At 41.4% G+C, this 25,757-nt stretch overlaps 1 protein-coding gene and 1 long non-coding RNA gene across 2 annotated transcripts; both read right to left on the bottom strand.

The window, feature by feature from the left end:
- Positions 1-25,637, bottom strand: CEPT1 (choline/ethanolamine phosphotransferase 1). Its single transcript, XM_015563526.1, has 10 exons — positions 25,535-25,637; positions 24,535-24,944; positions 21,812-21,972; positions 13,700-13,741; positions 8,630-8,714; positions 2,786-2,917; positions 1,987-2,145; positions 1,361-1,486; positions 685-774; positions 1-242 (listed from the first exon to the last, which is right to left on the bottom strand). The coding sequence occupies exons 2-10, from the start codon at positions 24,871-24,873 to the stop codon at positions 189-191; spliced, it is 1,188 nt and encodes a 395-aa protein (XP_015419012.1). The 5' UTR covers positions 24,874-24,944; positions 25,535-25,637; the 3' UTR covers positions 1-188.
- LOC107182962 lies at positions 5,470-8,620 on the bottom strand. The gene is made up of 2 exons (XR_001513730.1): positions 5,705-8,620; positions 5,470-5,591 (listed from the first exon to the last, which is right to left on the bottom strand). It is a non-coding gene; the product is annotated as an uncharacterized LOC107182962 (long non-coding RNA).
- Positions 25,638-25,757: the final 120 nt, after the last annotated feature.

The following is a 25,757-nucleotide window of genomic DNA, read 5'->3' as shown; positions in this document are numbered from 1 at the left end:
TGGCTTTCAGATCATATATTTATTTAAAAAAATAAAATGAATCGACAAAGGTACATTATTCCGCATGCTGACAGGGTCCCAGCCCACGACACACTCATTTCTTGAGCAATAAAAAAATGACTTCCTCCACGATGTCAAGATAGGAAACCTTTCCCTCTGAATTCCGGGTGTTGGTCACTAGCTCCCCCTCACACGCCAGTGGGGTACATCGGCTCCTGAGCTGAGCTCCTTTGCAAAGAAAGCTTGAGAAGACATGAATCAAAGATGTCACTAAACGATGATGATTTGTTAAAATTATAAAGCAACCGTCTTTTGGCCTGCAAATATTCTACCTAAGAAATCTCCACTGCAGGGGGTCAGCCCCCATGACAATTTTATTCTGAATCCAGGAGAGCTTACAAGCACATGGCATTGTTCCCCGCACGCTCACTTGGCCAAAACCTGTACATCAACATGTACAATATACAGGACAGGACTCGAAACTCCCATTCTCACAGAGGATCGTTAAGGAGTGTTACCAGTAACAAAGGATAAAAGTTATACCACGTTGATTATTATAAATTATACTTGTTCTTGTCCTCCCCACTCTCATTAATATGTTCAGATTCTTTCCTGCAGAAAGCACGAGTTTCCTATACCACACCGATGCCACCACTAGTGATGGTTCGAGTGAGCTGTAGAGACCTTGATTCTGAAGACGTGTATGTGCAGGTGAGATGCGATCTGATTGCAGACGCTGACACAGTAGCGGATCAAATCAAAGAAAGAGAAGACCTGGAACGAAAAGAGATGACGATTAGAGTCACCTGACCTGCGTAGGGTGCCCTCAGCTTCGACAGTGCAGAGGCGTGGCTTCTGGCTTTCTCCCCTTCTCTTCAGAGTCACCCTCCATTCCATACAATTTAACATCTCAGAACTCACTGATTCTTCCTTTACAACAAGGATCAACAAACTCTTTCTTAGAGACACAGTCATTATTTCAGACTCTGCGGACCACACGGTCTTTGTCACGAATGCTCAACTCTGCCATTATTGCATGAATGCAGCCACAGACAATACATACATGCATGGCCATGGCTGTGTTCCAATAAAACTTTATTTTCAAAACCAGGCCATTGGCACCCTGGGTGTAGTTTGCCAACTCCTGCTTTACAGTCAGAAATATGAAATTGATAAGCCCTAATGCAGGCAGAATTAAAAATAATGCAAAAAATGGCTCAAAGATGAAGCCACAAAGAACTCCCAAAAAGTCCTATAAATGAGGCTTTGACATTCCAAATCATTACAATTGCAAGATGGATCTCAGGACTGGCCCACTGAAACAATAAGTAGCCCCCACATCATGAAATACAATACCTACCAGGGCAATCCAAAGCACAATATATTCATCGATAAAGCTGTTGAAATACTGATCCAGAAACAGAAGTGCTGGGCCTATGAAGGCTGTGTCGTGCAAATGCATTTCACTCTTCGTCATGTGCGCCACCTAGGAAAGGAAGAGAATCACTGGCGGGGCATTTCCGTGTTGGAGCGATGGTGAGCTACACAGAAAACCAGCACTGTGCTCGAACAGCAGGTCTCAAGAATTCTTTAGCAACAGGTGTTGAATTTCCAAATCTAAAAACCTGACAACACGAAGTGTGTGTGAGAGCTACACACCAAAGGGCTCCCCCATCAACTGGGCCCCCAAGCACATGTCTCACCAGGAGCCTGATTTGAGTGTCTAGACTGAGACTGAAGAATGCAGGTGAGCAAACTAAGCACATGAAATTGTGGAGAGAGGGGAGAACTACGGTGGCTCAAGGAGCTCCTGGTAATCTCACTGTCGCTTCACAGAAGATCCCAACAATTCCCAGACTGATGTCAGGAGATTCTGATCGGAGGAGAGCAAACTCTAAACTTCTCAGGACACTATGGAACGAAAACTACGGCCCTAAAACCAGAAGCAGATGAAAATTAAAAACAAACAAAAACGTTCGTGCTTACCACAAGCTTATTGGTGATTTTAGCAGATACAAAACCAAAGGTCAGTATATAAAGGCAGGGATGCTTTTCGAAAAGCTGGACTGCGGATTTCTTGTAGATCATCACAGCTAATGTGATCACGGACCCAATATGGAGAAAAGGAGAAAGGACACTTGTTCCCTGTCAGGCAGAGAGGGGATGGATTAGTGGGATTCAGTACTGACCAGCTCCCGCTTTGAAGAGCCTCGTGGAATCTGACAGCCAACAGTTCCTACAATGGGGCATCAGAACAGCTCAGGAAAAGCAGCCGCCCGGGCTGGGAAGGCACAAACTGAGTTCACTTTTAAGAGGCCAGGCTTATTTTATAAAGCAGGCCATACTTAAAAAAAAAAACATACAAAAAAACACAGTACATAAAAGTTTGTGCATATCACACAAATATAAGCATATTCTTGTATGCACGTATAAATAAAGCTGAAGTTTGGGATATTACTATTTTTAAGACTAAGTGGAAACTCCTAGTTGACAAGTGATTTTATATAATTCAATACAATTTTTATTGATTTCAGAGAGGAATGGAGAGAGAGAGCTTGAAACATCAATGATGAGAGAGAATCATTGATCGGCTGCCTCCTGCATGCCCCCTGTTGGGAATCAAGCCCGCAATCCAGGCATGTGCCCTGACCAGAATTGAACTGTGACCTCCTGGTTCATAGGTCAGTGCTCAACCACTGAGCAATGCTGGCCGGGCGATTTCATATAATTCAAATGAAAAACAAAGTGACCCCCACACCTGAGTCCTAGCATAAGCGATACTCACTGCAATTGTTGATCCGTTTTTCCCAACACCACCTGTGAAGATTACACGGAAATAATTCGTACAGGAAAATATGGTCCCTGCGACAGTACAAAGTGCAGGAAAAATTTTCACTTGAATATTCAGCACTGGAATCTTTAATAGGTAGAGAGAAAGAGCAATTAAAATATATACAAACTGAAATAGGAAAACAGACAGTCATACTCAATTCATATTCTGGTATGTTCTTCTCCATGCCCCCCAGTCTAGTAAATACTTAAACTAATGGAAGTTCCTCTCTCTTTTCCTTCATGAGCAACATAACAAGTCTGAAGAGACGAGGCTACACAGAAATTAATCTCACTGCTGACAGCAATCTTTAAAAAGAAAATAACTGGACCAACTTTATTAATTTGAGTCTTAAGCTAAGTGAGGCTCATTTAACACATCCCAGGAGTCTGGCAATAGTGAACTGGGCTGTCTCCTGGTGTTTTTATCAAAGAAGAGTTCTCTGTCTTTTTCTTTGTGCATTTTTTTAACTCTACCTCTATATCCGTAATTTGTTACTCATTGTTACGATAAAGCATGGATGATGAAAGACTAAAAATATTCGCAACTGGATTGAAAACAAAAATTTGTAAACTGGAGAATGGAAGACAGAAGTTCTACTCAGACGAGTTCCCAAGGCCAAACTGTTAGGATACAAGCAGCTAGGAAGCAGAGGGCAAGGAAGAAGGCGTTCACGTGTGGGGGACAAACATGGCAAGCACATCCCAGTAGGAAAGGGGCTGATTTAAAACAAGGGCGGCTGAGTGGACTGAGATCATGTATTTAATCTTGCGAATACAGATCCGCGATTTAAAATGAAATATACTTGCATTAATATTTAAAATCATTTAAGAGTCTCTCCCTTCCTATATCTCCCCTTTAGCTTTTCTAAAGTTTCAAGTTTTGTCCAATATAGATGGAAAGAAAGCAACAATAAAATGATAAGAGTCTAAAAATAGAAACAAATGACTATAAGAACAAGATTCCCAAAGCCCAGGTTTAGCAGGCAATGAGTTTTTACAATGAAAACAATTTAATGAGGGCTGCTGACGCTTTTTAGGCTGCCATCTGCCTACACTTTTAAAACCAAATAGGAAATCTGAGATTTTCTATTTGTTCATATGTATAAAACTGCAGTAAAATTAGTAGATATAATTCTTAATGTTTAGCTCCTCAATTTCTTCAAAATTCTTAAGACCTCTGTTTGTTTACACAACTCTATGACCTCTTGCAAAACTGCAACTCTAAAAAAAAAAGTTGGAATCAACCGTTTGAACTTCAAGTTGCACTGTGGTGGTGTTTACGCTTCTAACATGAAATAGGTCAACTTAAAAATCAAGCCCAGACCTCCCTGGACCATCCTCAATGCGGTCCTCCTTCCCTAATTGATCTCCAAACCCTACAGACCAATCCAAAACTTGTTTTCCATAAACGAGAAAACCAACACCATGGCTGCTTGAATTCCAAGAGATTTTTCTGCTCTAGCTCAGAAAACTAGAACTGCTGCAGTGCGAACCTGACGCACTGGCGGACACTCCAAATGCGGGCTGGCTCCCTTTCTGCTCTCGGGACAAAGGACCTGTCTGGCAAGAGGGAAACCCTACACTCTCCCCCATTTCCGAAGCAGCGCGGCATTAAGGGGCCCGCCTGAATGCGAGCCAGCGGACGGAAGGAGTGCCAAGGCTGGCCGTGCAGAGAGCTGTGCGCAGCTGGGCTGGACAGCGTCACAGCTATATTTAAAATCTGGAAAATGCTTTGGATCATGGAAATGGTTGCCTTTTGAAAGAAGAGAGAAGCAGCAGAAACATTAGCAAAGCCAGGCAAATTAGTAAGTGGCTTGGACCCAAAGTGAGCAAGAGCAGGCCCAGAAGCAAGTACCAGAAACATGCCGAGGGCGCTGTTCACCCGTCATGTGAGGGCCACACGCACCAACCCTGAGCTCCTGGGTGTAAGGCCGTGTCCGAGTTGATTTTTACCTTCTCTCTAGAGCCCCACATATTGCAGGGGCTCCGTACGCACCTGCTGGGTGAAGCTCTCCCTTTCTCTTACTCTCCATGTGGAATTAGTTTTGCGAGCGTGTAAGGACACACGGGTCCCCACTGAGAAGGAACAGGGAAGGGACTACCAGGAAATCGGAGGCCGAGTGAAGGGAACGCTGGGGCCAGCGGGATCCTGAGCCTCTCCCGGTGACGAGCCTTCAAAATCGGCACCAACTGCTCCGCTTACAAAAAGCACCAGAAGTGTCGCCGCTGGCACCTCACACCCAAGATTAGGGAGGGTGGACACACTGTCTTTCCCAGGCTCTCTCTGTCCTCCTGGGACGCATCCACAGTGGCCACAGTGCACCCACTCTGCAGCAGCAGCCAGAAAGCTGCGCGAAGACACCTTTACCTCAGGCCTCCAGGGCTTCGGGGCCTCGGAGACTGGCCAGGACAAGACAAGCTCTCCTGGGGCCTGGGGCCTGCCCCACAGCCAGGGAAAAACCCTCTGGATTCCCTGGCTGCATCCAAAGTAATACCAATCTAAAGGAATTTATGTTTGAAAGGGTGGAAGTGGAAAAAAGATCTTAAACCCTCAATTTGCCAGATTGACAATGGACCCATGTTTTGGTTCAATGGTTTGGGTTAATGTAGAATATCGGTTACTAACTGTTACACTAGTTTTCTTATGAGCATAATAAAGTGTTCTTATAGGTTCTATAAATTTCAGCAAAAATAGAAAATACTATTTTGAGTATAGATACTTTCTTCCAAAGAATGTGGGCTATGACTATTTGTAAATACTTTTAATACAAGTGAATTCTATGCAAAGACAATGTAACATTAGTGTCCACCTTTAAGAAAAACTGCACTTCTTAAGTCTTTTACTTTGAGAATGAGATATAAATTACACTACCATGTCTTCAGTTCTACCTAATGAATATGGCGTCTCATGGCTTAATACACACACACATTTAATCAACTAGTACATTTACGAGAATCAAATACCAGTGAGAGTACCCATGTGGGGATTATTTGTGTGTCCCCTTCAAAGTTGTATGTCCCTCACCCCCTATTTCAAAAGAGTGATAAGATAACAGATAGTTCCCAGGCATTCCAAACGGATATATTCCTTTGGGAAGCAATACACACACAAAAATGTGTTATTTTATTTCTTGCAACATGTAAAGCACGCCCTAGTGGACTTTTGTGCATAAAAGTATTTTTTCCTTAAGAAAAAGAAAGAAAACAAAAACAAGGCAAAAAATACCCAACCAAACAAAACAAAATGGGAAAAACTGGTCTCTTTGAAGAGAAAGAAGAGCAGCAAGAACGTGTGCTCCATAAGCAGCGGACACGAACCACTTACCTTTGCACGGCAGCTGACCTCCTGCAATCAGCGTTATGAAGGCCTCTGCACTGTTTTTGTTTGTTTGCCATAAATTTGCTTTCTGAATATTAGTAAAAGCTTTTGAATGAGGACTTAGACAGCATTTTCCGTTTTATGACATCAACCTCAGAAGAGATGAAAATTTCACATCTAGGCCCTAAACAAACCATCTCTCCATTTTGGCGCACAGGTAAGTGGGAACACTATACACAGTGCTCTTTCCTGAGCGAACATGTTCAGCCATAAATGCTTAGGGCCAAGTAAGAAAACGGGGAAATGCAGTGGCCTGCAGTCAGTTGTGGGACTCTCCTGGGGGCCGTCCGCTCAAACACAGACCTTTTCTCTACGCCCCCAAACAGGGAGGATGTGAAGTCCTCCCTTTTCATCCACTGATGGTGACAGGAGGACCGGTGATGCGAATAAGACAGGGCGGGGGGCGGGGGGGGAGAGGGGTTCCCTCTGCTACTCACCTCCCGAACCCTGAAACTGGACTGGGGGGTCTGCGAACTCCAGGTTAGCCTGGAGCCCGAGAGTTCCTTGTCAAACACTTAATAAAAAAGGATGATTATACTTTCTTAATTATCAATAAAGATAGGACAAAATATTTGATCCTTTAAAAAAATTACATCTCTGATGTGTGTATAAATCCTAATTTAAAAAAGGCAACAAGTATACCTGCAGCAAATTTACTGCCAGGCAAAAGCCAAAGGATAAGGGGATGTGTGTAGCCCAAGTGGGTCTGTAACTTCACGTACAACAGTGCTCCATGTGCTTCGTACTGATGAGGTAACTGGATGGACAGGTCTACATACCTGATGCTGGCTTGTTTCTGGATGACCAAGCCAGAATCCCATTTCCTTTTTGTCATCAGTATGCTAAAACTATGGTTATTTATCTATGTTTAAGATATTCAAAACAATTTGGGGGGGGGGAGATTTTGGAATAAAACACAAAGCCGTATAACAAATTTAAGTGGGGGTAGGCTTTACGCTTAGGCTTTATGATCTAGTTTTAGGAAAAGAAAAATGGCTGAATTATTTTTCCTCTACGGCTGAGTTATTTTTAAAACGCAGTTATATAAAAAAATAACTACTAACCTAGTGGAGAGCAAAAGTAGTAAAATTCTCTAGCGAGAGCTATAGATGTCAGATTTCACTGAAGACCGTATTGGCTTCGAGACTGCGTGTAGGAAAGATGTGAATCTGAATGATATTACGTACATATTACGTACATGACTAAATAGTTTCAAACTTTTTCTTGTTGACTATAGATTATTTTTATCCCTTCATCCTTCATTCCCCCCCCTTCCCCCCAAATAAAGGGCATTAAATAATTTCTGGCAATAAATACTTAGGGAAGTGTGTTAATTTCACTTCCTCAAGTATCTAATTTACCATCATAAAGGGACTTAGGTGAGGGAAAACTCTTGCTCGGTAAACTTCCCTTATACCTTAAAATTAACCTGGTTTTTAAGAAGTATGTTCGCATAGAAGCAATCTTTTTGGTAAGGTAACACCTACTAAGTGACAAATACTATCCTCTGCACGGGTGGTGGGAGCGGTCCGTGGTGAACCGGGCCAGGGAGGACAAACTACTTTGGCTCAGATCTGGAGGGTACATTCTAACTGTAAGAGCAGCAACATTTGAGGCTTATGGTGTGATGGGCACCGTTCTAAGTGCTTTACACATATTTACTCATTTAATCCACAAAAATCACCCGAGGGGTCGGGACTGCTGCCCTCACTGTACAGAGGAGGAAGTAAGCAGCTGAGAGCTGACAGGTGACGTTCCCACAGGAGGTGGGAGCTGGGGCCGACTCAGGCAGGCGGGCTCCTGAGCCTGTGTCTGAGCCTCCGTGGCACACATATCACAGTCCCTCTTCCAGAGGTTTCTGGGAGAGAATTTGGGACTGGAGGGGAGCCTAGAGTTTAGGTCAGGTTGAAAACCTAGGGCGTGGCTTGTTAAAAAAAACCACACACCAAACACCCCCTATGGCACTGGCTTCAATAGCATCGGTTCTGCTTGGGGGCCAGAGCTAACTTCCTACCCCAAACCTACCATTCGGCTTTAAGCATATGACCAAAAAACTGAGTTCAGAAATGGAATAAAAGGGCCGATTTAACCACGTCATTGGTTATCTCACGCTCCCTGCTGTTTCCTCGGCTGTACTAGTAAAATGGAGTGACAAGTCATCATCGGAGAGTGACAAGTCATAATTGGAAAGCGCCTTGAGAACCAGCCCTGGGGGCACCTCAGGCACCACGTAGAAGGCTAGTGAAACCCACCAGGCCCTAGAGAGAAGTTGGTGTCCGACTGCTATGAGCCTTTCGTTTTCAGAAAAAAAACACAAAGTAATTTTACATTTCACCCTGTAACCGTGTTATCCTGTATTAGAAACACAAGCAAAAGACAACATGCATGACACGGGATACACAATGTGAACGAAATTACCATAGATTGCCAAAAAGGTGGTCCTCCAATCACTGCCAGCAAATGCATGATTATTATGAAGATTTGCACTTCAGTCACATCAATTCTGATTAGGTACAAAAAGCCAAAAAAGCAGAATTACTCAAAAACAATTTCAAGTTCATTAGTTGCAAGCTTAGCAGCGTTCCTCTATCATGCACAATCGACAAAAATCTCAAATATTGAGGAATGGGGAAGAGGTGTCACAAATTTGTTATGAGCAAAATCAAATAAAATCCAGAGCCTTTTCATTTAATTTGATGAATTTCACAGAGCAATAAAAACCCCTCCTTTCCAAAGGAAGTTTCTGACTGAGGTTGGGCTGAAAACTAGAGCTTAACCTTTCCAACCAAAAAGAAAAAATGAAGTGTGTGTATTAAATTTTGAGTGTCAAGCAGAGGATTGCGTTGGACCGCTGTGCAACACGAGATCCTGAAATACTGCTTTGTAGTATCCAGCGGGAGAAATGGAGAGCTTTCACTAGTCGCAAAAACCACGGAGACCTTGGACAACGGACTGCCCTTTAGACAGCCTCATGTCAGGCCTTCCATGGTACGGGGGTGAAAAAAGTTCCACCCAGTTGTCAAATTCTCATGTTTATTAGGTCAACTACCCAAAGGTTTCTGGGAAGAAGACATTGAAAGCAGCCAAGAGTTAGCTTCGAGGTAGCTGGGAATGATCGTACAGTCAAAAAGAGGCAAACGTGGTGCAAAAACAGGGCAGCAGAAATGAGAAGGCCGAGAGTCTGGAAAAAAGAATACGGGCAAAAAGACTGAGGAGCAAAGCCTACACTGGGGTTCCCTTCCTGCCGGCACTTCGTCAGACCTGGAGGCCTGGATCCAAAGGCCTTTGAATGTTGAGAACTTACCCTACAGATACGCCTGCACACCCCGTTCGCACAAGGTGCTTCCTTACCGTGTTATTTATAATAGCAAATTAGAAATGAGGGTGTGGTCCCAGAAATTTTGGTAGCTTTTTAAAAAGGAGTGGGGCAGCTCCCTACATAGTGATACATACACATACTAATGACATAATAGGTAAAAGAAACAACTATGTTCTAGATCGTGTATATGTTACTTTCTCTATATAAAGATATTCTATTTTTTTATTTTTGCCATTAATTCTATAACAAGTTGCTGGAAGGATAAATCATAAACTGAGAACAGTAGTTACCTAGTGGAGGGCAGCATGGGAACCAGCCCGCTGGGAGAGGAGGCAGGAGACCACTAACTACGTATCTTTTTTATGATGTTAGTTTTTAAACAAAGTGAGTAATTTATATGTTGTGAAAGTAAGCTTGTTTTTTAAGTCTAAGAAAAATAGGTATCGACAGCAGCCAGGGGGTTCAACTCCCGGAGCAGAGCCGAGCACTCATTTCTAAAGCTGACACTGAGAACAAACAGTTTTAAGGGTCGGAAGCTCTCACACCCACAGCAAGTAGCTAGGCTGAAACCGGCCTCTCACCGCTAGAAAAACCTGATCTTCGTGTGCTCGAGAATGGTTTCTCAACAAGCTGATGAAGCTGCAAACATACCGGGATGCAGTTATCTCGATATACACATTTTTTATGGGGGGGAAATGGACTGGGTTAGGCTAAAAAGAATCTGTAGAGCTGACCTGGTGAGTGGTGTTGCCAATAAGGAAAATTACACTCAGTAGCAGACTCAGGAGGCTAAGCAGGTGTCAGAGATGTTCGGCTCTGTCTCGGGTGGAGGGCAGGCATCTTACAACATTTTGCTGGACATATGAAGTAGCCTTGTGGGAGGGGAAGGGCCAGAAGTATAGAATTACAAAATAAAAATGGAGGGAACCTCATGCAATTATTTGTACCTCGGATAAATGTAAAAGAGAATAGAAAACATGAAAGACCTTGACAAAGCCCCAAACTGGGATACCTACCACATGCACTTGGTTCGAATTCCAAGACAACTCAGTATTAAGTGAGGGTGTGAAGGGGATTAACTGACATTCGGGGAGGGCTGATAAGCATGGTAATCACCAATCACCTTTGCCCAGAATGTTTTACGTATTGTGTGCATTTCAAAGATACACTTGCAAATCTGCAAACATAATTTTTTTTTTGTTAAACTCTACACAGCAAATATAATTGTGTTGTAATCTGGGTTGGCTACCAGCTTGGTTAACACATGCACTAGGGCTAAATTCACTAAGTCAAAGAAACCTAGATTTGTACAATTTGACTTGTGAGCTATTATTTCAAAAGAAGCATTTTATTCAAAGTCATTGAAGGTGCCTGGAATCCTATTCAAAGATTAGACTGCTATTAACTGCAGATTTGCAATTATTCATAAATGGACCTGAGGTGCTAGGGAACATGCATAACCAGAATAAGGCATTCCTTATGTATGTTACCAGAAATACCATGGGTGGGGTAAGGACTGGCAGCCTGGAGTAAAGATTAGCTCGAAATGCAATACACTGCTTTCCGATATTTAACTTCCTGCCCTTGATAAGGGGCAAACTGGGCATGGCAAGCTTAGGTTAATGCTAAATAAGTATTACCAGTACAGCTGAGTGATAACCAGGAGTGTTTTAAATTGAAGTGTCATGTACAGAGGAAGTCTAAATGTCTATTTCTGAGGTAAGCTGAATTATTTAAAACAGTATTGTCTACCATGTGAATGATTACCTGGATCTTTATCTTTGAAGACTTAAACAAAAACAAAAAAATAACCTGTCTAGTGACTTTGAGTAAGAAGAGAATGGCCAAGGGCTAGCGTAGAGCAGGCCCTCCAAGAGGGATCCAAGTTTGCTAAGGGGCAGCCTGTCCTTCCCATCTTGGAAAACAGTCCTCTCACCTCACTGAGTGATCATCTTGGAGTTAAATAAAGGGTTCCCAGGCGCATTCTCCCGCTCACACTAGCACAATCAATTCCGGAAGAAACCTGGAGACCATCGGGAGTTACTAACATAGGTCTGAAATTAGTAATAATGGTAATGACCACTTATTATATGCCAGTCACTATAGGTAACACACTATATTTTTTTTACTCTTAATCTTCAAAATCATGCTGGGAGGCAGGACCTAGTACCACCATCCTATAGGTGAGACATTTAGTAAGATAGGGAAAATGACTTCCACGGGCCCATGACAGAGATAGTAAGTGCTGTTCCTACACAATGCTGACCAAACTCTCCTAAATTTTAGACTAGGAATCAACAGGGACAAACGTCTGTCACGGTGTTTAACTTGCTATCACTGAGATGTTTGTACGTTTCAGGATGGTGTTTCTCATCTTCTCACACAATTTTCTCTAAAATGGCACAGCCCAATAGGCAATTGCTGACATAGGCATAGGAAGTTTCGATGCTAATAAATGAAATTAATTTGGAAACAAATTAGAAATAACCACTTGTTGTGAAGCTTATTTTTCCCCTGAACTCTGTAAGAAAAAATAAGCACATCTGACAATTTTATTTAAATGAGCAAATCAGTTAAAGTGACAAATTCTAAAAGCAAAAGAAGACATCTGCAGGTTCGCAGCAACTGGTGAAAGGGAAGACAGTGTATGTGGAGGAAAAGCATCTTTCATGTTACAATGAAAATGCATTAATTTCCACAAACATTTTAATAGGAGGGACCTCTAAATATAGGGCACTTAGTTATCACAGATAAACACAGTGAAAGTAAACAATATAGTCCATATCTTAACTATGAATTTCATTAGGAACAGTGGTGACAGTAACCTTTGGTGAATGTAATTAATAGGATATAGGGCACTTAGTTATCACAGATAAACACAGGGAAAGTAAACAATATAGTCCATATCTTGACTATGAATTTCATAAGAACAGTGGTGACAGTGACCTTTGGTGAATGTAATTAATAGAAACAGATGAGCTATGGAAAATTATAAATCTAGACAAGTGCAGTGAGCATAAAGCCTCAGATCTTTGGAGAAAGTACCAAAGACAGGTGAACAGTAAAGGAGGGCTATAGGGTGACACCCTGAACGAGGCACAAGATTCTACCCCAGGAGGGAATTCCACAAATAATTATAAAAATATATTGTGAAGTCAATTGGAAATGGCTTTAGTTTTGTTCTTAAAACATGCCTAGAGTACTCAGTATTCTCCACATGCCAAATTTTTTTGATGAAAAAGAAAAAGTTGTAGAATATCCCTCACTATTGACTTGTCCCAAAGTCATCGTTACTGCCACTGAATAGATTTACAAAATAAACAGAATCAAAGCTCTATTTTTCTTGTAAATAAACTCATTCTAAAGTGTGAAGGATTCTGGCCTATTCTAGTGGGAAACCATTTCCTAATAAATCTTGAAATTTTAAAAATCCTAAGGTCAAAATCAGACTTCTAATATATGAAGAAAAAGATACGTTTCTTACTCTTAGCATTAACTACAGAAATATGTATTTAATATTAAAAAGCACAACCTAAAAAGGAAAGTAGTCAAAGGATGACTATAGTAACAGGAAAGCTAAAGATATTTAGTTTTAAAAGCACAAGAGAGGAAAATATTAAACATAATAGAAGCGAGAACAGCTTGTAACATTAATTTTTTATAAACAAACTTACTGCACACAGAAGCAGAAGCACTAGTACTACACAGCTTAAATGATACGCTAAGTAAGTGAAAAGAGTAAATGGAATCTTTTCTACATCGCTATAAAAAGCTCTCTCGACTTAAGTATCTAACAAAAACTCTGCTTGCTTTATTGTTTTCAAAATATAAATACCCAAAGAATTCTATTTCATGGTGGAAAGGTATTTGCTTTTTAAAAATATTACATAGAGCAAAAATAATATTGGTTACAGTAGGTAAGTGGGAGAGAGAATTGTTTTTAGCATCAGATCATCAAAATATTATTTTTAAAAAATTCTGTTTAATAGGGTGGATTTTTATTGCCCTATTATATATTAAAATTATTCGTTTTCTAATAACCTGTTTGCCTGTGAAATACCACCAGACTTTTGATTTTTTTGTTTAATTACTCTGTGCATGACAAAGGTGCTGTCTTCATTGAGTTCACGCCATTGTTCATTGGACAGCATGAATATTCTAGCAGTTACCGTGGAGTTCCAGAACCAAGGTCCCAGGGTTCCTGTGAGAAGCTGGCATATTATAATTATGATCTGGGACTCTGTAACATCGAATCTATGCATAAGGAAACAAACATTTCAAAATAGCTTTACTCAGAGCTTCTGCTAAAGAGCCCTACTAAAACAGGTAACAAAGCAAGATTTAAAATGCAGCATTCTCCTTATAAAGACATCTAAAGTTTCAACAATATGATTTATACAATACTATCGTCCTCCCATGCATACATGGACATTTCTTACCCAAATCCAAATAGTAGCAAAGCATAAAAATTAAAACCATAACACTGAATAAATGGCTTGTAAATCGGCAGCTGGAAACACTAGGACTAAAAACACAAGTCAGCTCTCAATGACCTAGGAATGGTGACTACTGCTTGCCAAATAATCACACTGTCTGGGAGGTAGGTACCGTGAGCGCCAGGACCTATCTGGACAGGCCTGTGGTAAATGCTTCCCAGCAGCCCCAATGTACAGACATCTGTGTGTCTGGGAAACCACGGATACCTCGCATCCCTTCACTACCCCACACTCACCTCGCCCTACCTCTGCTCTCAGTAACATCAACACATGAAGGGGCAAGGGCGAGTGGGGAAGGGTGACCTTTAGGAATTGGTTAGAGCAAAAATCAAAGCGGCCTTTTCATTGTTCTGCTTCCTGATCATCTCTAGTCCAGAATCTTATCCTCTCCGCTTTCTCTTCCCATAATTCCAGCTGTCACTCTCTACTACACTGGAAATGTTTACTAGTGGTCAATAAATAAAACAGCCAATTCAATCGCTAAAAAACATTTGGTGACAAGATAAAAGCTAGTTTGGGGGTGGGGGTGGACGGGGAGAGGTCAATGGGGGTAAAAGGAGACTCATGTAATACTTTAAACAATAAAGAATTTAAATTAAAAAAAGAAAAAAGCTAGTGATTTAGAACAGGCTCCAAATAAAATGGTCACAATCAAACCTAAGAACCAAGGGGTGCTAATGATCAAGGCCCACAATTTCACCTGCTGATCCGGAGTCCAAACTGCACTCAGGTTTTACATTCATATAGTTGTTTTAGGATATTATCTATGATTTTTTGATAAAATGGGCAGAGTCCAAATGAGTGAATCATTGCTGAGAAAAAATACACGGGAAAACCGAAACTAAAGGGAAACTTTGGTGTTCAATAATCCACGTGATAAATCTTAAACATTTACAGATCCAGATCCTATCAAGGCATTTGACAAGAAATTTCCTCATTTCCAATGCACAGGAAGTGGATCAGACATTAATAGTTTTTAATGACTAGGAGGTTTTCAACTATTTATTCTTTAGAGCAGGGGTGGGGAACTTCCAGCCCTCGGGCCATATAAGGCCCGCAAAATCATTTGGTCTGGCCCTGCCAAGGGAACCGCAGGCGGGACCTGAAATTCAATAAACCTAGGAGCTTTTTTCATAGCAACATAAATTTATATTAAGTGAATAATATTGAGTAAATGATGTTATAAATATCCAAATGGCCCTAATGGCAGAAAAAATGGTTCCCTAGCTCTGCTTTAGAGGTTAGCTGGGTAAGAAGGTGAACTGGATTTGTCAGACTACCAGTAGAATACATAGCCTATTAATTTTTTTCATTTTATTATAGAAAAAAATGTAATAAAGTGAAGAAAAATACTCTACCTGCCATAATTGTAAGTAACAAGAACTCTGGAAGTAATCTTTGTAAATTTAATGAACTCACAGAAAGAACCTTAGATGTCACCTAATCCCAAACTCTTGCTTTATACACTAGAGAATGAGGACCATGAAGGTTAGGGCCTTGCCCAAGCTGATGTACAGAGGAGGCCATTTGGAGAGGACACTTGAGGCAAGACACACTGGCCTGAGTTCAATTTACTCTAATTACTTTCTTTTTTTTTCCTCCTGAAAAGGTAACTTCAGAGTTGTGGGGTTTTATTCCCTAGCCAGTTTGGCTCAGTGGATAGAGCATTGGCCTGCGGACTGAAGGGTCCCAGGTTCAATTCTAGTCAAGGGCACATGCCTGGGTTGCGGCCGATCAATGATTCTCTCTCATTATTGATGTTTCTATCTCTTTCTCCCTCTTCCTGCCTCTCTGAAATCAATAAAAATAGATTTTTTTTTAAAAAAACGAAGGTTGTTTTTTCTGAAATGATAATTTAAGAAAGAGTTCTATCTTAAAGATTTTTTAAGGCCCACGGTTTGCATAAATATAGTTCATTAAGGATTGTTTAGGGTGTCTAAGCATTTAATTTATTAAAATGATTCTACACTGACACCTACATGTTATACATTAAAAATACCTGGATACGGAGAGTTTAGACCTTAAGAGAGGAAATGTGAACTCTTGCATTTAATATAATTGACAAACAATTTAAAGAATATTTTACAAGTGTTTACAAATGAGCTTCAACTCATAATTCTTATCTTTTCCCACGGACTCAATCCTTCTACGAAGTTCTAGCCTCTAAACCTATTCCCTCCCCAGCCTTTCCTATCCAGGCTTATAATAACGATCCTGACGGGCTCAGCTGGCCTGGGAGGGTCCGATGAGCAGTACTCATCCAACAGCTCCACTTGCTCAGACCAGAAGCACCGCCAGGACAGGCCAGGGGTACGGATGTGGTGGGCACTGCTCCCTGCACAAGGCGGCTTTTACCTGTGACCAGGGTAAAGTGCCGGCAGGTACAGCTCACACCGGCCACTCACAATACTTGACGCTGAGTGGAAATGAGTTAGTAATGGATGAATTAAATTACTGGGCCTCTTCATTCAAGGTACTAAGAGCACATTTAACAGCAACTAAAAATAGTGACATTAGGAGACTAAGGAAAACAAATACAAATTTCTAATTTGGCAAACATTTTGTTTTATAAGGTTATTAAAGGTATAGCAACCTGAATTTATGGTATATAAAAAGAAATCCTCGTGGTTTTTTTCATGTGTGTAAACATCAAAATAATTAAAGTATTTAAAAATAAAATCCCTAAGGGGCCTAAGGCTGCTTCCACTTTCCTCTGAATAAGAAGAAGGGATTTAAAAAATTTCTTTATTAAACTACATCTGAGGGTTGCCCTTGCCCTTCCTAATTAAACAAAACAAACTCTGGGCTTTCTCCTCCACGACAGACTTAGCTTCCTTAGAATGTTCCTCTGCTACCTGCTCTCGCAAAACATGGGAACGCCAGCATGGCGTTTTCAGATCTTCTTTAAAAATACCGTTATTACTCCATATGCCCTGGCATTTGGATAAATATCTTCTTAAATGTAAAGCATTGGCAGCATATTTCTATGAAGGTGGTAACTTACTTTTAATTTAAAAATATCAATTCAGTGTTGCCTTAATGTGAATGCAGGATTTCAGAAAATAGTATACAATTTTCCCAAATCAAAACCAATCCCTTATAATACTATTTAATTTGAATGGAGATGTTAAACGCAAACTGGCCTCAATATCCCACTGTAATTTTCACACTGTTGTAAGGCAGTGCCAGTCGCTCCTGTCTTTACCCTACTCTCCTCTCTAGTCAACTTCCTTTGTATGCTGGGATCTTTCCCATTAAAAATTAGTGGGAATTAACTTTTACAAAATATAAAACCCTCCCTCCTTTGAGCCACGTTCTCTCTTGCTGCTTCCCACCACGGCCACCCATTCTGTACGTGGCCTGCGCTAGCTGTGCGCTTACGTATTCCTTCCACGTGTCACCCCTACAATCTGGCTTCTGTCCCCACTACAGAGAAACCACTCTGCTGGCCCCACACTGCCAAATCAATGTACACTTTTCTGTCCTCATTCTGAGTCTTGGCAGCATTTAGCATTGTTCTCTTTCAAAATCCATTCCGGTATGGCTCCTCCTACTCCGCTGTTCAATTTCATGGGCTTCTTTCTAGGTTTGCTTTCTATGTTTTCTGCTATTCTTATCCTATCCGACGTCTAAAATCCCCCATATACAGCTTCTAGATGGAACTCTCCCTTCAAATAGGCTCCTCAGGCCTGGCCGGGTAGCTCAGTTGGTTGGAGTATCGTCCCCATGCCAAGGTTTGGGGTTCGATCCCCGGTCAGGGCACATACACGAATCCATCAGTGAATGCCTAATTGAGTGGAACAACAAATCAGTGTTTCTCTCTCTCTACCTCCCTTCCTCTCTCTTTCTCAAAAGGTTCCTTCTCCTGTAGTGCCTTCTCTACCTTCCATCCACCCACCTGAGAAGGTGATCTGGGAGCCATGCCAGTCTCCGCTCCCTCTCATTCTCCATATCCAGACAGAGATGTCCTACAGTTTCTACCTCTAAATCTCCAACCTCCCCCTTCCTCTTCCACAGCAGTCTCTGTGCGAGTTCATTCCTCACATTCACTGTGCTGATGCCTCCTAAGGGGTCTCCTTCCTTCTGTCACGGCCCACTCCAATCCACCATCAGAATGCTGTCGGACTGACCCTGTGTTAGGCCCTGCAAAGGTTCCCCACAGATCCAGGATCAAAGCTCACATTTCTGGGCAGGACAAAGGCCCTGGACTTTCTGGGTCTTCTCCAGCCCTAGCTCCTGCCACTCCCCTACAGGCATCTGATGCGCTAATGATGTGGTGCTGCCTGCAGTTTTCCAAGTATGTATTCTGTCAAAGGAATACGCCACCAGGACAACGCTAAGGCTGGAGAACAGAAAGCTGTAAGAGCAAGTCATGCCCACAAACACCATCCATTTCCTCCTCCCCTGCTCCCAGGGCTTTTGTTTCCCTTCCCCCGGGGCTCACACCATGTGGGTGATGCTGCTTTACTTAAAGGGGAAGAGAATACATTAGGGCTAGGTGACAGACACCTTTTCAAACTAAGGGCCTGAAAGTTAACTTTGAGATCATACCAATCACAAACTGAAATCCAGCTAGTAAAAAGTACCATCACTTAATTAGGGCAAACCAAGTGATCGTAGAAGTCTGAGGAAAAAAAACATTGGTAGATAATATTTTCAAATAGTGCTTTTTAAAAATAGTATCAGAAATTTTAAATATTTTCTGAGCACTGACCACTTTTAAACTGCTGATGAATGCATACAGTCTTCAATTGGACACTCACATCCACTATTGTCTCTTATAATAAAAATAACATCTTAACAATGGGCCTTAAACATGTTTTCTAAACCCCTTTATTGAGACATGTCTCTTAGCTAATATCCAAAATATTAATAATTATTTAGTTACTGTCATAAGAACATCTTAAATTATATTTAAATAAGTTTAGCAAAAGTCATCTCAACTAAACTTGTAGGGAACCCTGACTTTCTATGCACACTGTATTTTTCAAAACCTCAACAACTAAATTCATTATGGATCTAATATTCAAAACTCCATTAATGATTCATCTTAATTAGAGACTAGGTTAAGATGTTCTATCATTTACCATCAGATTTTTATTTTGACATTTCATGATGTATTCTGAGTCTTTTTTCAAGTTTTTTCTCTTTTAATCTTACACCATGAAAAAAATAAAAGATTAACTTGAACAGTATAAATATGATCTGTGATACTTAATTAAACACTAGTTGGTCAATTCCACCCTTAACCTCATTCCAAGACTGGTTTACTCATTAATATTTATGGATCACTACACTGAACTATTCACTTTGAAGTTTGAAGGAATTTTTGTATTTTTTTAAATTCTTGGGCATTTTGTTGGCAGTAATAACCTATATGGTGTGCTCATGTCAATCAAATTACCAAGAGTTTATATTTTTATAGATTCATAAATAAAACAAAGCAAAAAGAATAAAACCTTATTAAGCTACGATATTTAGAAATTAGAGTTGCTCTTTGCTCTTTTTAAGTATCTTTTTCTTTCCTGAAAATGAATTTTCATAGATGAAAATAAAACACAGGCCCGGCTGGTGTGGTCCAGTGGTTGAGCATTAACCTATGAACCAGGAGGTCCCAGTTCAATTCAGGTCAGGGCACATGCCTGGATTGCGGGCTCGGTCCCAGCAGGGGGCGTGCAGGAGGCAGCCGATCAATGATTCTCTCACATCATTGATGTTTCTATCTCTCTCTACTTCTTCCTTCCTCTCTGAAATCAATTTTAAAAAAAATCAAAAAAGAAAGATCACAATGAACACCTGAACAATCTGAACAAAAAAACACGGTGCTGACCGGTTTGTCTCAGTGGATAGAGCATTGGCCTGTAGACCGAAAGGGCACGAACCTCAGCTGCAGGCTCCTCTCCGGCCTGGTCCCTGGTTGGTGCGAGTGCAAGAGGCAACCAATCGATGTGTTTCTCTCACCAATATTTCTCTGTCTTTCCCTCTCTCTTCCACTCTCTCTAAAAATCAATGGAAAAATATCCTTGAGTGAGGATTAAAAAAAACAAGAACAGACACAAGAAGGCCCCACACTCAGCTGAAATCATTTTAGAGGCAAAAGAAAGACGCTGTAAATGTACAATGTCAGTTATCAATGATAAACAAGAAAGGATATCATCTTTTACATTATAGTTTATCCTGTAATTTCTTCTTTTTTTAAAAAAATATATTTTTATTGATTTCAGAGAGGAAGGGAAAGGGAGAGAGATATAGAAACATCCATGATGAGAGAGAATCATTGATTGGCTGCCTCCTGCATGCCTCCCACTGGGATGGAGCCAACAACCCGGGCATGTGCCCTTGACTAAAATCAAACCCGGGACCCTTCAGTCCGCAGGCCAGCGCTCTATCCACTGGGCCAAACCAGGTAGGGTTGCCTGTAATTTCAATCTTTTCTTTCTCTACACCAGCGGTCGCCAACCTTTTGGACCTCACGGACCACCGGTTGGTGATCCCTGCTCTACACACTTAGCGAAACCTAAGTTTTTGAAAGCAACTAAAATACTTGAGCATTTTTTTTTTTTGGAGTTTTCTCCCAACTTAGTGATAGTGTACTGATGAGCAGTAAAAAAAAAAGACAAGGCAGAGTCAAAAAGAAAGAAAAACTAGCTTGGTCGGTGTGACTCAGTTGTTAAACGTCGACCTATGAACCAGGAGGTCTCAGTTCGATTCCTGGTCAGTGCGGTCAGGGCACATGCCTGGGTTGGAGGCTCAATCCCTAGTGTAGGGTGTGCAGGAGGCAAGCCAATTAATGATTCTCTCTCATCATTGATGTTTCTTTCTCTCTCTCTCTCCCTTTCCCTTTCTTTCTAAAATCAATACAAATATATTTTTAAAAAATAAAAGAAAAAAATAATTCACAAAGGGACCTACTTGTTTCAGATGGATAGCCGTCTTTTCTTACTTAGCAGATATCGTTACGGACTTCCCTATAAAAGTTTCGAACTCAAACTACAGAGCAAAAATGACTATCACTTAAAATAAAACAGGATACCTATCATTCTGCTGTCAGGATACATAGAAACAGTAACTTTAACGTGCACCCACATCTGCAAATCTGAGTCCACGAGGGAAAACTATTGAGGGTTTTGTTTTTCTTTTAAAATATTTTCATTGCTATGCCAAATGACAAGAAACCAACTAAAGAACTAATTAAAACTAAGTGTGTGGGTGGTGGTGAACACTAGCTAGCAACTGTCATTTAGTTCCTAAATCTCTTGTTTTGCCCTCTAAAAAGGTACTGAGATATTACTTTACACACAGTACAAATAGAGACATATCACCTATAATCTAACTACAGTAACTCATCTATCGCTAGCACATTAGTGTGTTTTTCTAGTCCTTTTCTCATAGTTGTACCCCAAATCTACGATATAATTTTAAATATCTACAAAATATCCATCTAAAGACTAGGAATTTCCTAGTCTTCCACTATTGTACTCACATCTATAATTTATGAGATTTTTTTGATGATGACAACAAGGCCCTAAGATTTTTTCAAATAACTGGTGCCAAAACAATAATACTTCCGGTTAAAAAGAACTTTAGTGGAAATTAATATAAATTCTAAATTTCCCAATACAGCTAATAATGAACAAACATTAACCAGTTTTACAGCTTTTTGGAAATATTAAAACTTATATAAAATCACCATTCTGATAACCATTATACCACCATAAACCTCCTATTTATTCTAACATTGTTCGTCACATCCCCTTTGTCACTATTAATCATTAATATTTAAAAAAATCAATAGTACCTGTTGATAGTGAATCACAACCATGATCAAAAAGTTCTCCCAAAGGAGTACTACTATTGGTTCTTCTCGCCTGTTTCCCGTCTATGGCATCCAAAGACTGGTAGATGAAAAGGCCACACGCACAGGCAATATATGCCCACAGAGGTGCCTGCGCAATAACACAAGAAAAGCAAGACTGTTAAGACACACTCATTACTATAGTTGGCTAATATGCTTTATCTTCATTTTCCAGAGAAGCACTACTGGTTGGAAGCTCTGGGAGAGAAGATCCAGGTGCTACATAACGAAAAACATTCTGAAACCATCCAAATTGTAAAAGAATTAAATTCCTTAATTAGTACCGGTGCTCAAGCAGAAACTGGATTACACTTCCCAGGGACATGACAGAAATCCCATGATGGATGAGACTCAGTAATTTCTACAAGATTCTTTCTAACCTATAGATTCTAAGAGTCAATGAATGAATAATGTAGTACCGTGTTTCCCAAATTGTATCTTTCAAGATGTTTACAGGTATTACATGGAAAAAAACACACCTTCCATGCTAAACTCATGTGGGAAACACTGGCTTAAACAAGTCCATCCTAGCCCTAGCCCATTTGGCTCAGTGGATAGAGTGTCAGCCTGCAACTGAAGAGTCCCAGGTTCGATTCCGGTCAAGGGCACATGCCCGGGTTGCGGATTCCATCTCCAGGAGGGGTGTGCAGGAAGCAGCTGATCAATGATTCTCTCTCATCATTGATGTTTCAATCTCTCTCTCCCTGTAACCTTCCTCTCTGAAATATAAAACAAAAACAAAAAACATACAAACTCAGTACAACTGGACGGCTTTTACTGGAATTGACCCACCTCCCTGTTGTTCTTCTGTATCTCTAAAGATGTGGGCGATCTGGACCAAATTCCTCTGAAAGTAGCTGTCAGGACCTCAAGTAAGCTACTTGTAAAACAGCTCAAAGCACAGGTAATAAGGAATCCAAGGACAGCCCGGCTGGTGTGGCTCAGTGGCTGAGTGTCAACCTATGAACCAGGAGGTCATGGTGCGATTCCAGGTCAGGGTACATGCCCAGGTTTTGGGCTCCATCCCCAGTGTGGGGCTTGCAGGAGGCAGCCGATCCATGATTCTCTCTCATCATGGATGTTTCTATCTCTCTCTCCCTCTCCCTTCCTCTCTGAAATCAATAAAAATATTTTTTTTTAAAAAGAAAGAATCCAAGGACATACTTGTGGAGGAGGAGACTAGTTCATGACAGGTCCCGGCCTGACCATTGCAGGGCCTGCTGGCCAGGTTCAGATGGCCCCGGCCAGAACAGAGGTGGCTTCCGGGAAATCCCCTCCTACTGTCAGCTGGTTCCTAGAACTGGCCGTTGCCCTGCCCCTACCGAGTGGGTCACACCCGAGTAACCCTCTCCATCCCGCCCTGTTCTACGTGAGCCTTTAGTGCCTGCCCTGGGAACCGTCCCCCATCATATGTAAAGTTAGACTGGCTTTTGTTTTATAAGTTTCCGGACTGATGTAAAGTACGATAGTTAAGAAAATGAGGAAAAACCAGAATATGTCCATTCAATCTGGATGGACTGGATTTGTGTAGTCAAAGAGGAATTAAACTAGTTATTCAAGGATGAGGGGGAAATGAGCTCTGGGGAAAAAAATTCAACTATGAATTGATGAAAACAGAAAAGGATAGATGATGACAATTTCACCTGTAAGGACAAATCATATGACACGACTACTTAGAAAATTGTTATTTCAAACTTAAAACATACAAGAAATGTGTGCCCATTATGACATTATGTATGGTTCAGGGTCACTTTTAACATCTTTAGTTGAGAACCACCTTCTATTTTCTTGGGTTCCGTGTGACCAACCATTCTGATTAATACGGGCACCACACACGTTTGGTTCTTTCCTCTGCCTAACTGCCGCAGTTCACTTTCTGACGAGGACATTTTAAAACCAATGGGTACACAATGTACCCATTCTGATGAAGGGTCCTGGTTTCAGTTTTGGTTTTAAGTAATGAGCTCAGAGGGAAACAGAGGAAGCAGCAGTAGACGCTGCGTCTGAGGTGGCCCCGGAAGGGCGTCCCCAAGCAATCCCTTGCTTCCTTTCTGAACGGCAGCCACGGCGGGACACAGAGCAGGGGAAACAAGACACTGACTTTTTCTTACACTTCTCTCATCTTTTAGAATCACCAAGATATCGGAGGTCTACCAGCCACTTGTGTTTACGGGAGAGAAGAGCAATATTCAACAATCGCCCTGGAAGGAAGAGGGCAGCAGTTTGGATATGACTGATGTACAGGGTGCATTTCGCTACCGCAGACTGCTCTCTCTGATTATTTTAAACTCTGCTAAGACTGTATTCAGCCATCCCTCCTCCCCAACCCCCCAAAAAGAAAGAAAACTCTTTTGTAAAGAATTGAGATTTACTGATTCTAAAAGGGACGTTTTACGTGTTAATCCCCACTAACATTAATTTACCTACCAGAATCAGAGTCCACCCTCTACTTACGGTTTCTCGTACCCATAGTGTATGAGGTAGGTTGCAGTAGCAAGTTTTATTAAAATATCTTACGTAGCAGGATATTTGAAAAGAGTTGGCAAGAAGTTGTCAGAGTATCTGATCTTTAGCTAGACTGACCTAGAAACCCCAATGACGGTGCTGCTGGCATGTAACACATGTGCGTCATCGTCATGAAGAAATTCCTTACCTGCTCTGTGGCTGTAGGGCAGTAAAAGACTAATAAGACTGTCGTGCAGATGTTTATGGACAGCCCGATGATGGTGATGAGGTTCGGGGCGATCCAGGAGGGGACTCTTCCCACGAGCCACTCCCAGTACCCCTGCATCAGGGGCTCCAGCAGGGACCGGCCGGCACTCTGGTATCTGTGCTCTTCCAGCCGCTTGAGCTGGTGCCTGGACAGGGGTGGCGTGGGCAGCTGAAACAACTTGCTTAACACACACCCCGGAGTGCTCATGTGCCCGAAGCCCACGGGGGACTCCGCACGCGCGTCCCCACATCGTTTCTTGGACGACCGCTGGCCACTCATGGACTCTGGCTTTCTTTTATTTGGAGAGAATAATTTATCTTGCTTTACAGCTTTCGGTGGCTGGTCTTTACCTGGGGGGTGGGGGGTGGGGTGTAAACAAAAGTTTTGTCAGCCATTATTTACATCAATGTCAGTAAATTAAAAAAAATAAAAAGTCAAACTGGTAACAGACTTTCAAACCGGGGCCAGAAAACCAGGGGTTTGCTTTTCGTTTTAGTTCTTATTAATGGTGCTTCCTGTTCCCTTACAGTGTGACTTCAAAGCTCATGGTCTTTTTCGCCTCACTGCCTTCAGTACTACAATGGAACAAATCCTATAAGTCATCGAATCATTTCCAATACACGAAAACGGAGGTCCAAAGGCACACCCCAAGAGCTAGCAAATGAGTATTTACATCGTGGGTCTGAAACTAGATTTTTTATTTAATGCTGCCAGTTAGCATTTATTGAGCACTTACTATGTACGAAAAACTTCAAGCATGTTTTCATGTTTCCCATATTAACTCATTTAATCCTCACAACAAGCCCAGAAGGTAAGGACTGTTAATTATACCTATTTTTACAGAAAGTGAAACTAAGGCAAAGAGGGGCTGATTTCCTTGTGAGGTCCAGACAAACACAGGCTTCCTGTTTAAGTTAAAATAAAAGATAGAACTTCTCGCCAGTAGAAAAGGATTCCCTACAGACAGTATGCCAGGTGGGGGTCAACAGCGATGAAAAGGTGACTTTCAGAGGGCAGATGGTATCAGCAGTGTGACCGATGAACTGAGGTGATAAGGAATAAGGCCACGTGAATTGGTGATGACTGTTCACAAAGGACTTTGAGTTTAATCCCTGAAGTACGTGACTCAAAACACATTAGCGATAACATAATTATTGTTATTA

Source organism: Myotis davidii, unplaced genomic scaffold (assembly GCF_000327345.1).
Source record: "Myotis davidii unplaced genomic scaffold, ASM32734v1 scaffold217, whole genome shotgun sequence".
NCBI classification, from domain to species: domain Eukaryota; kingdom Metazoa; phylum Chordata; class Mammalia; order Chiroptera; family Vespertilionidae; genus Myotis; species Myotis davidii.
This window is presented reverse-complemented; position numbering and strand designations above follow the sequence as displayed.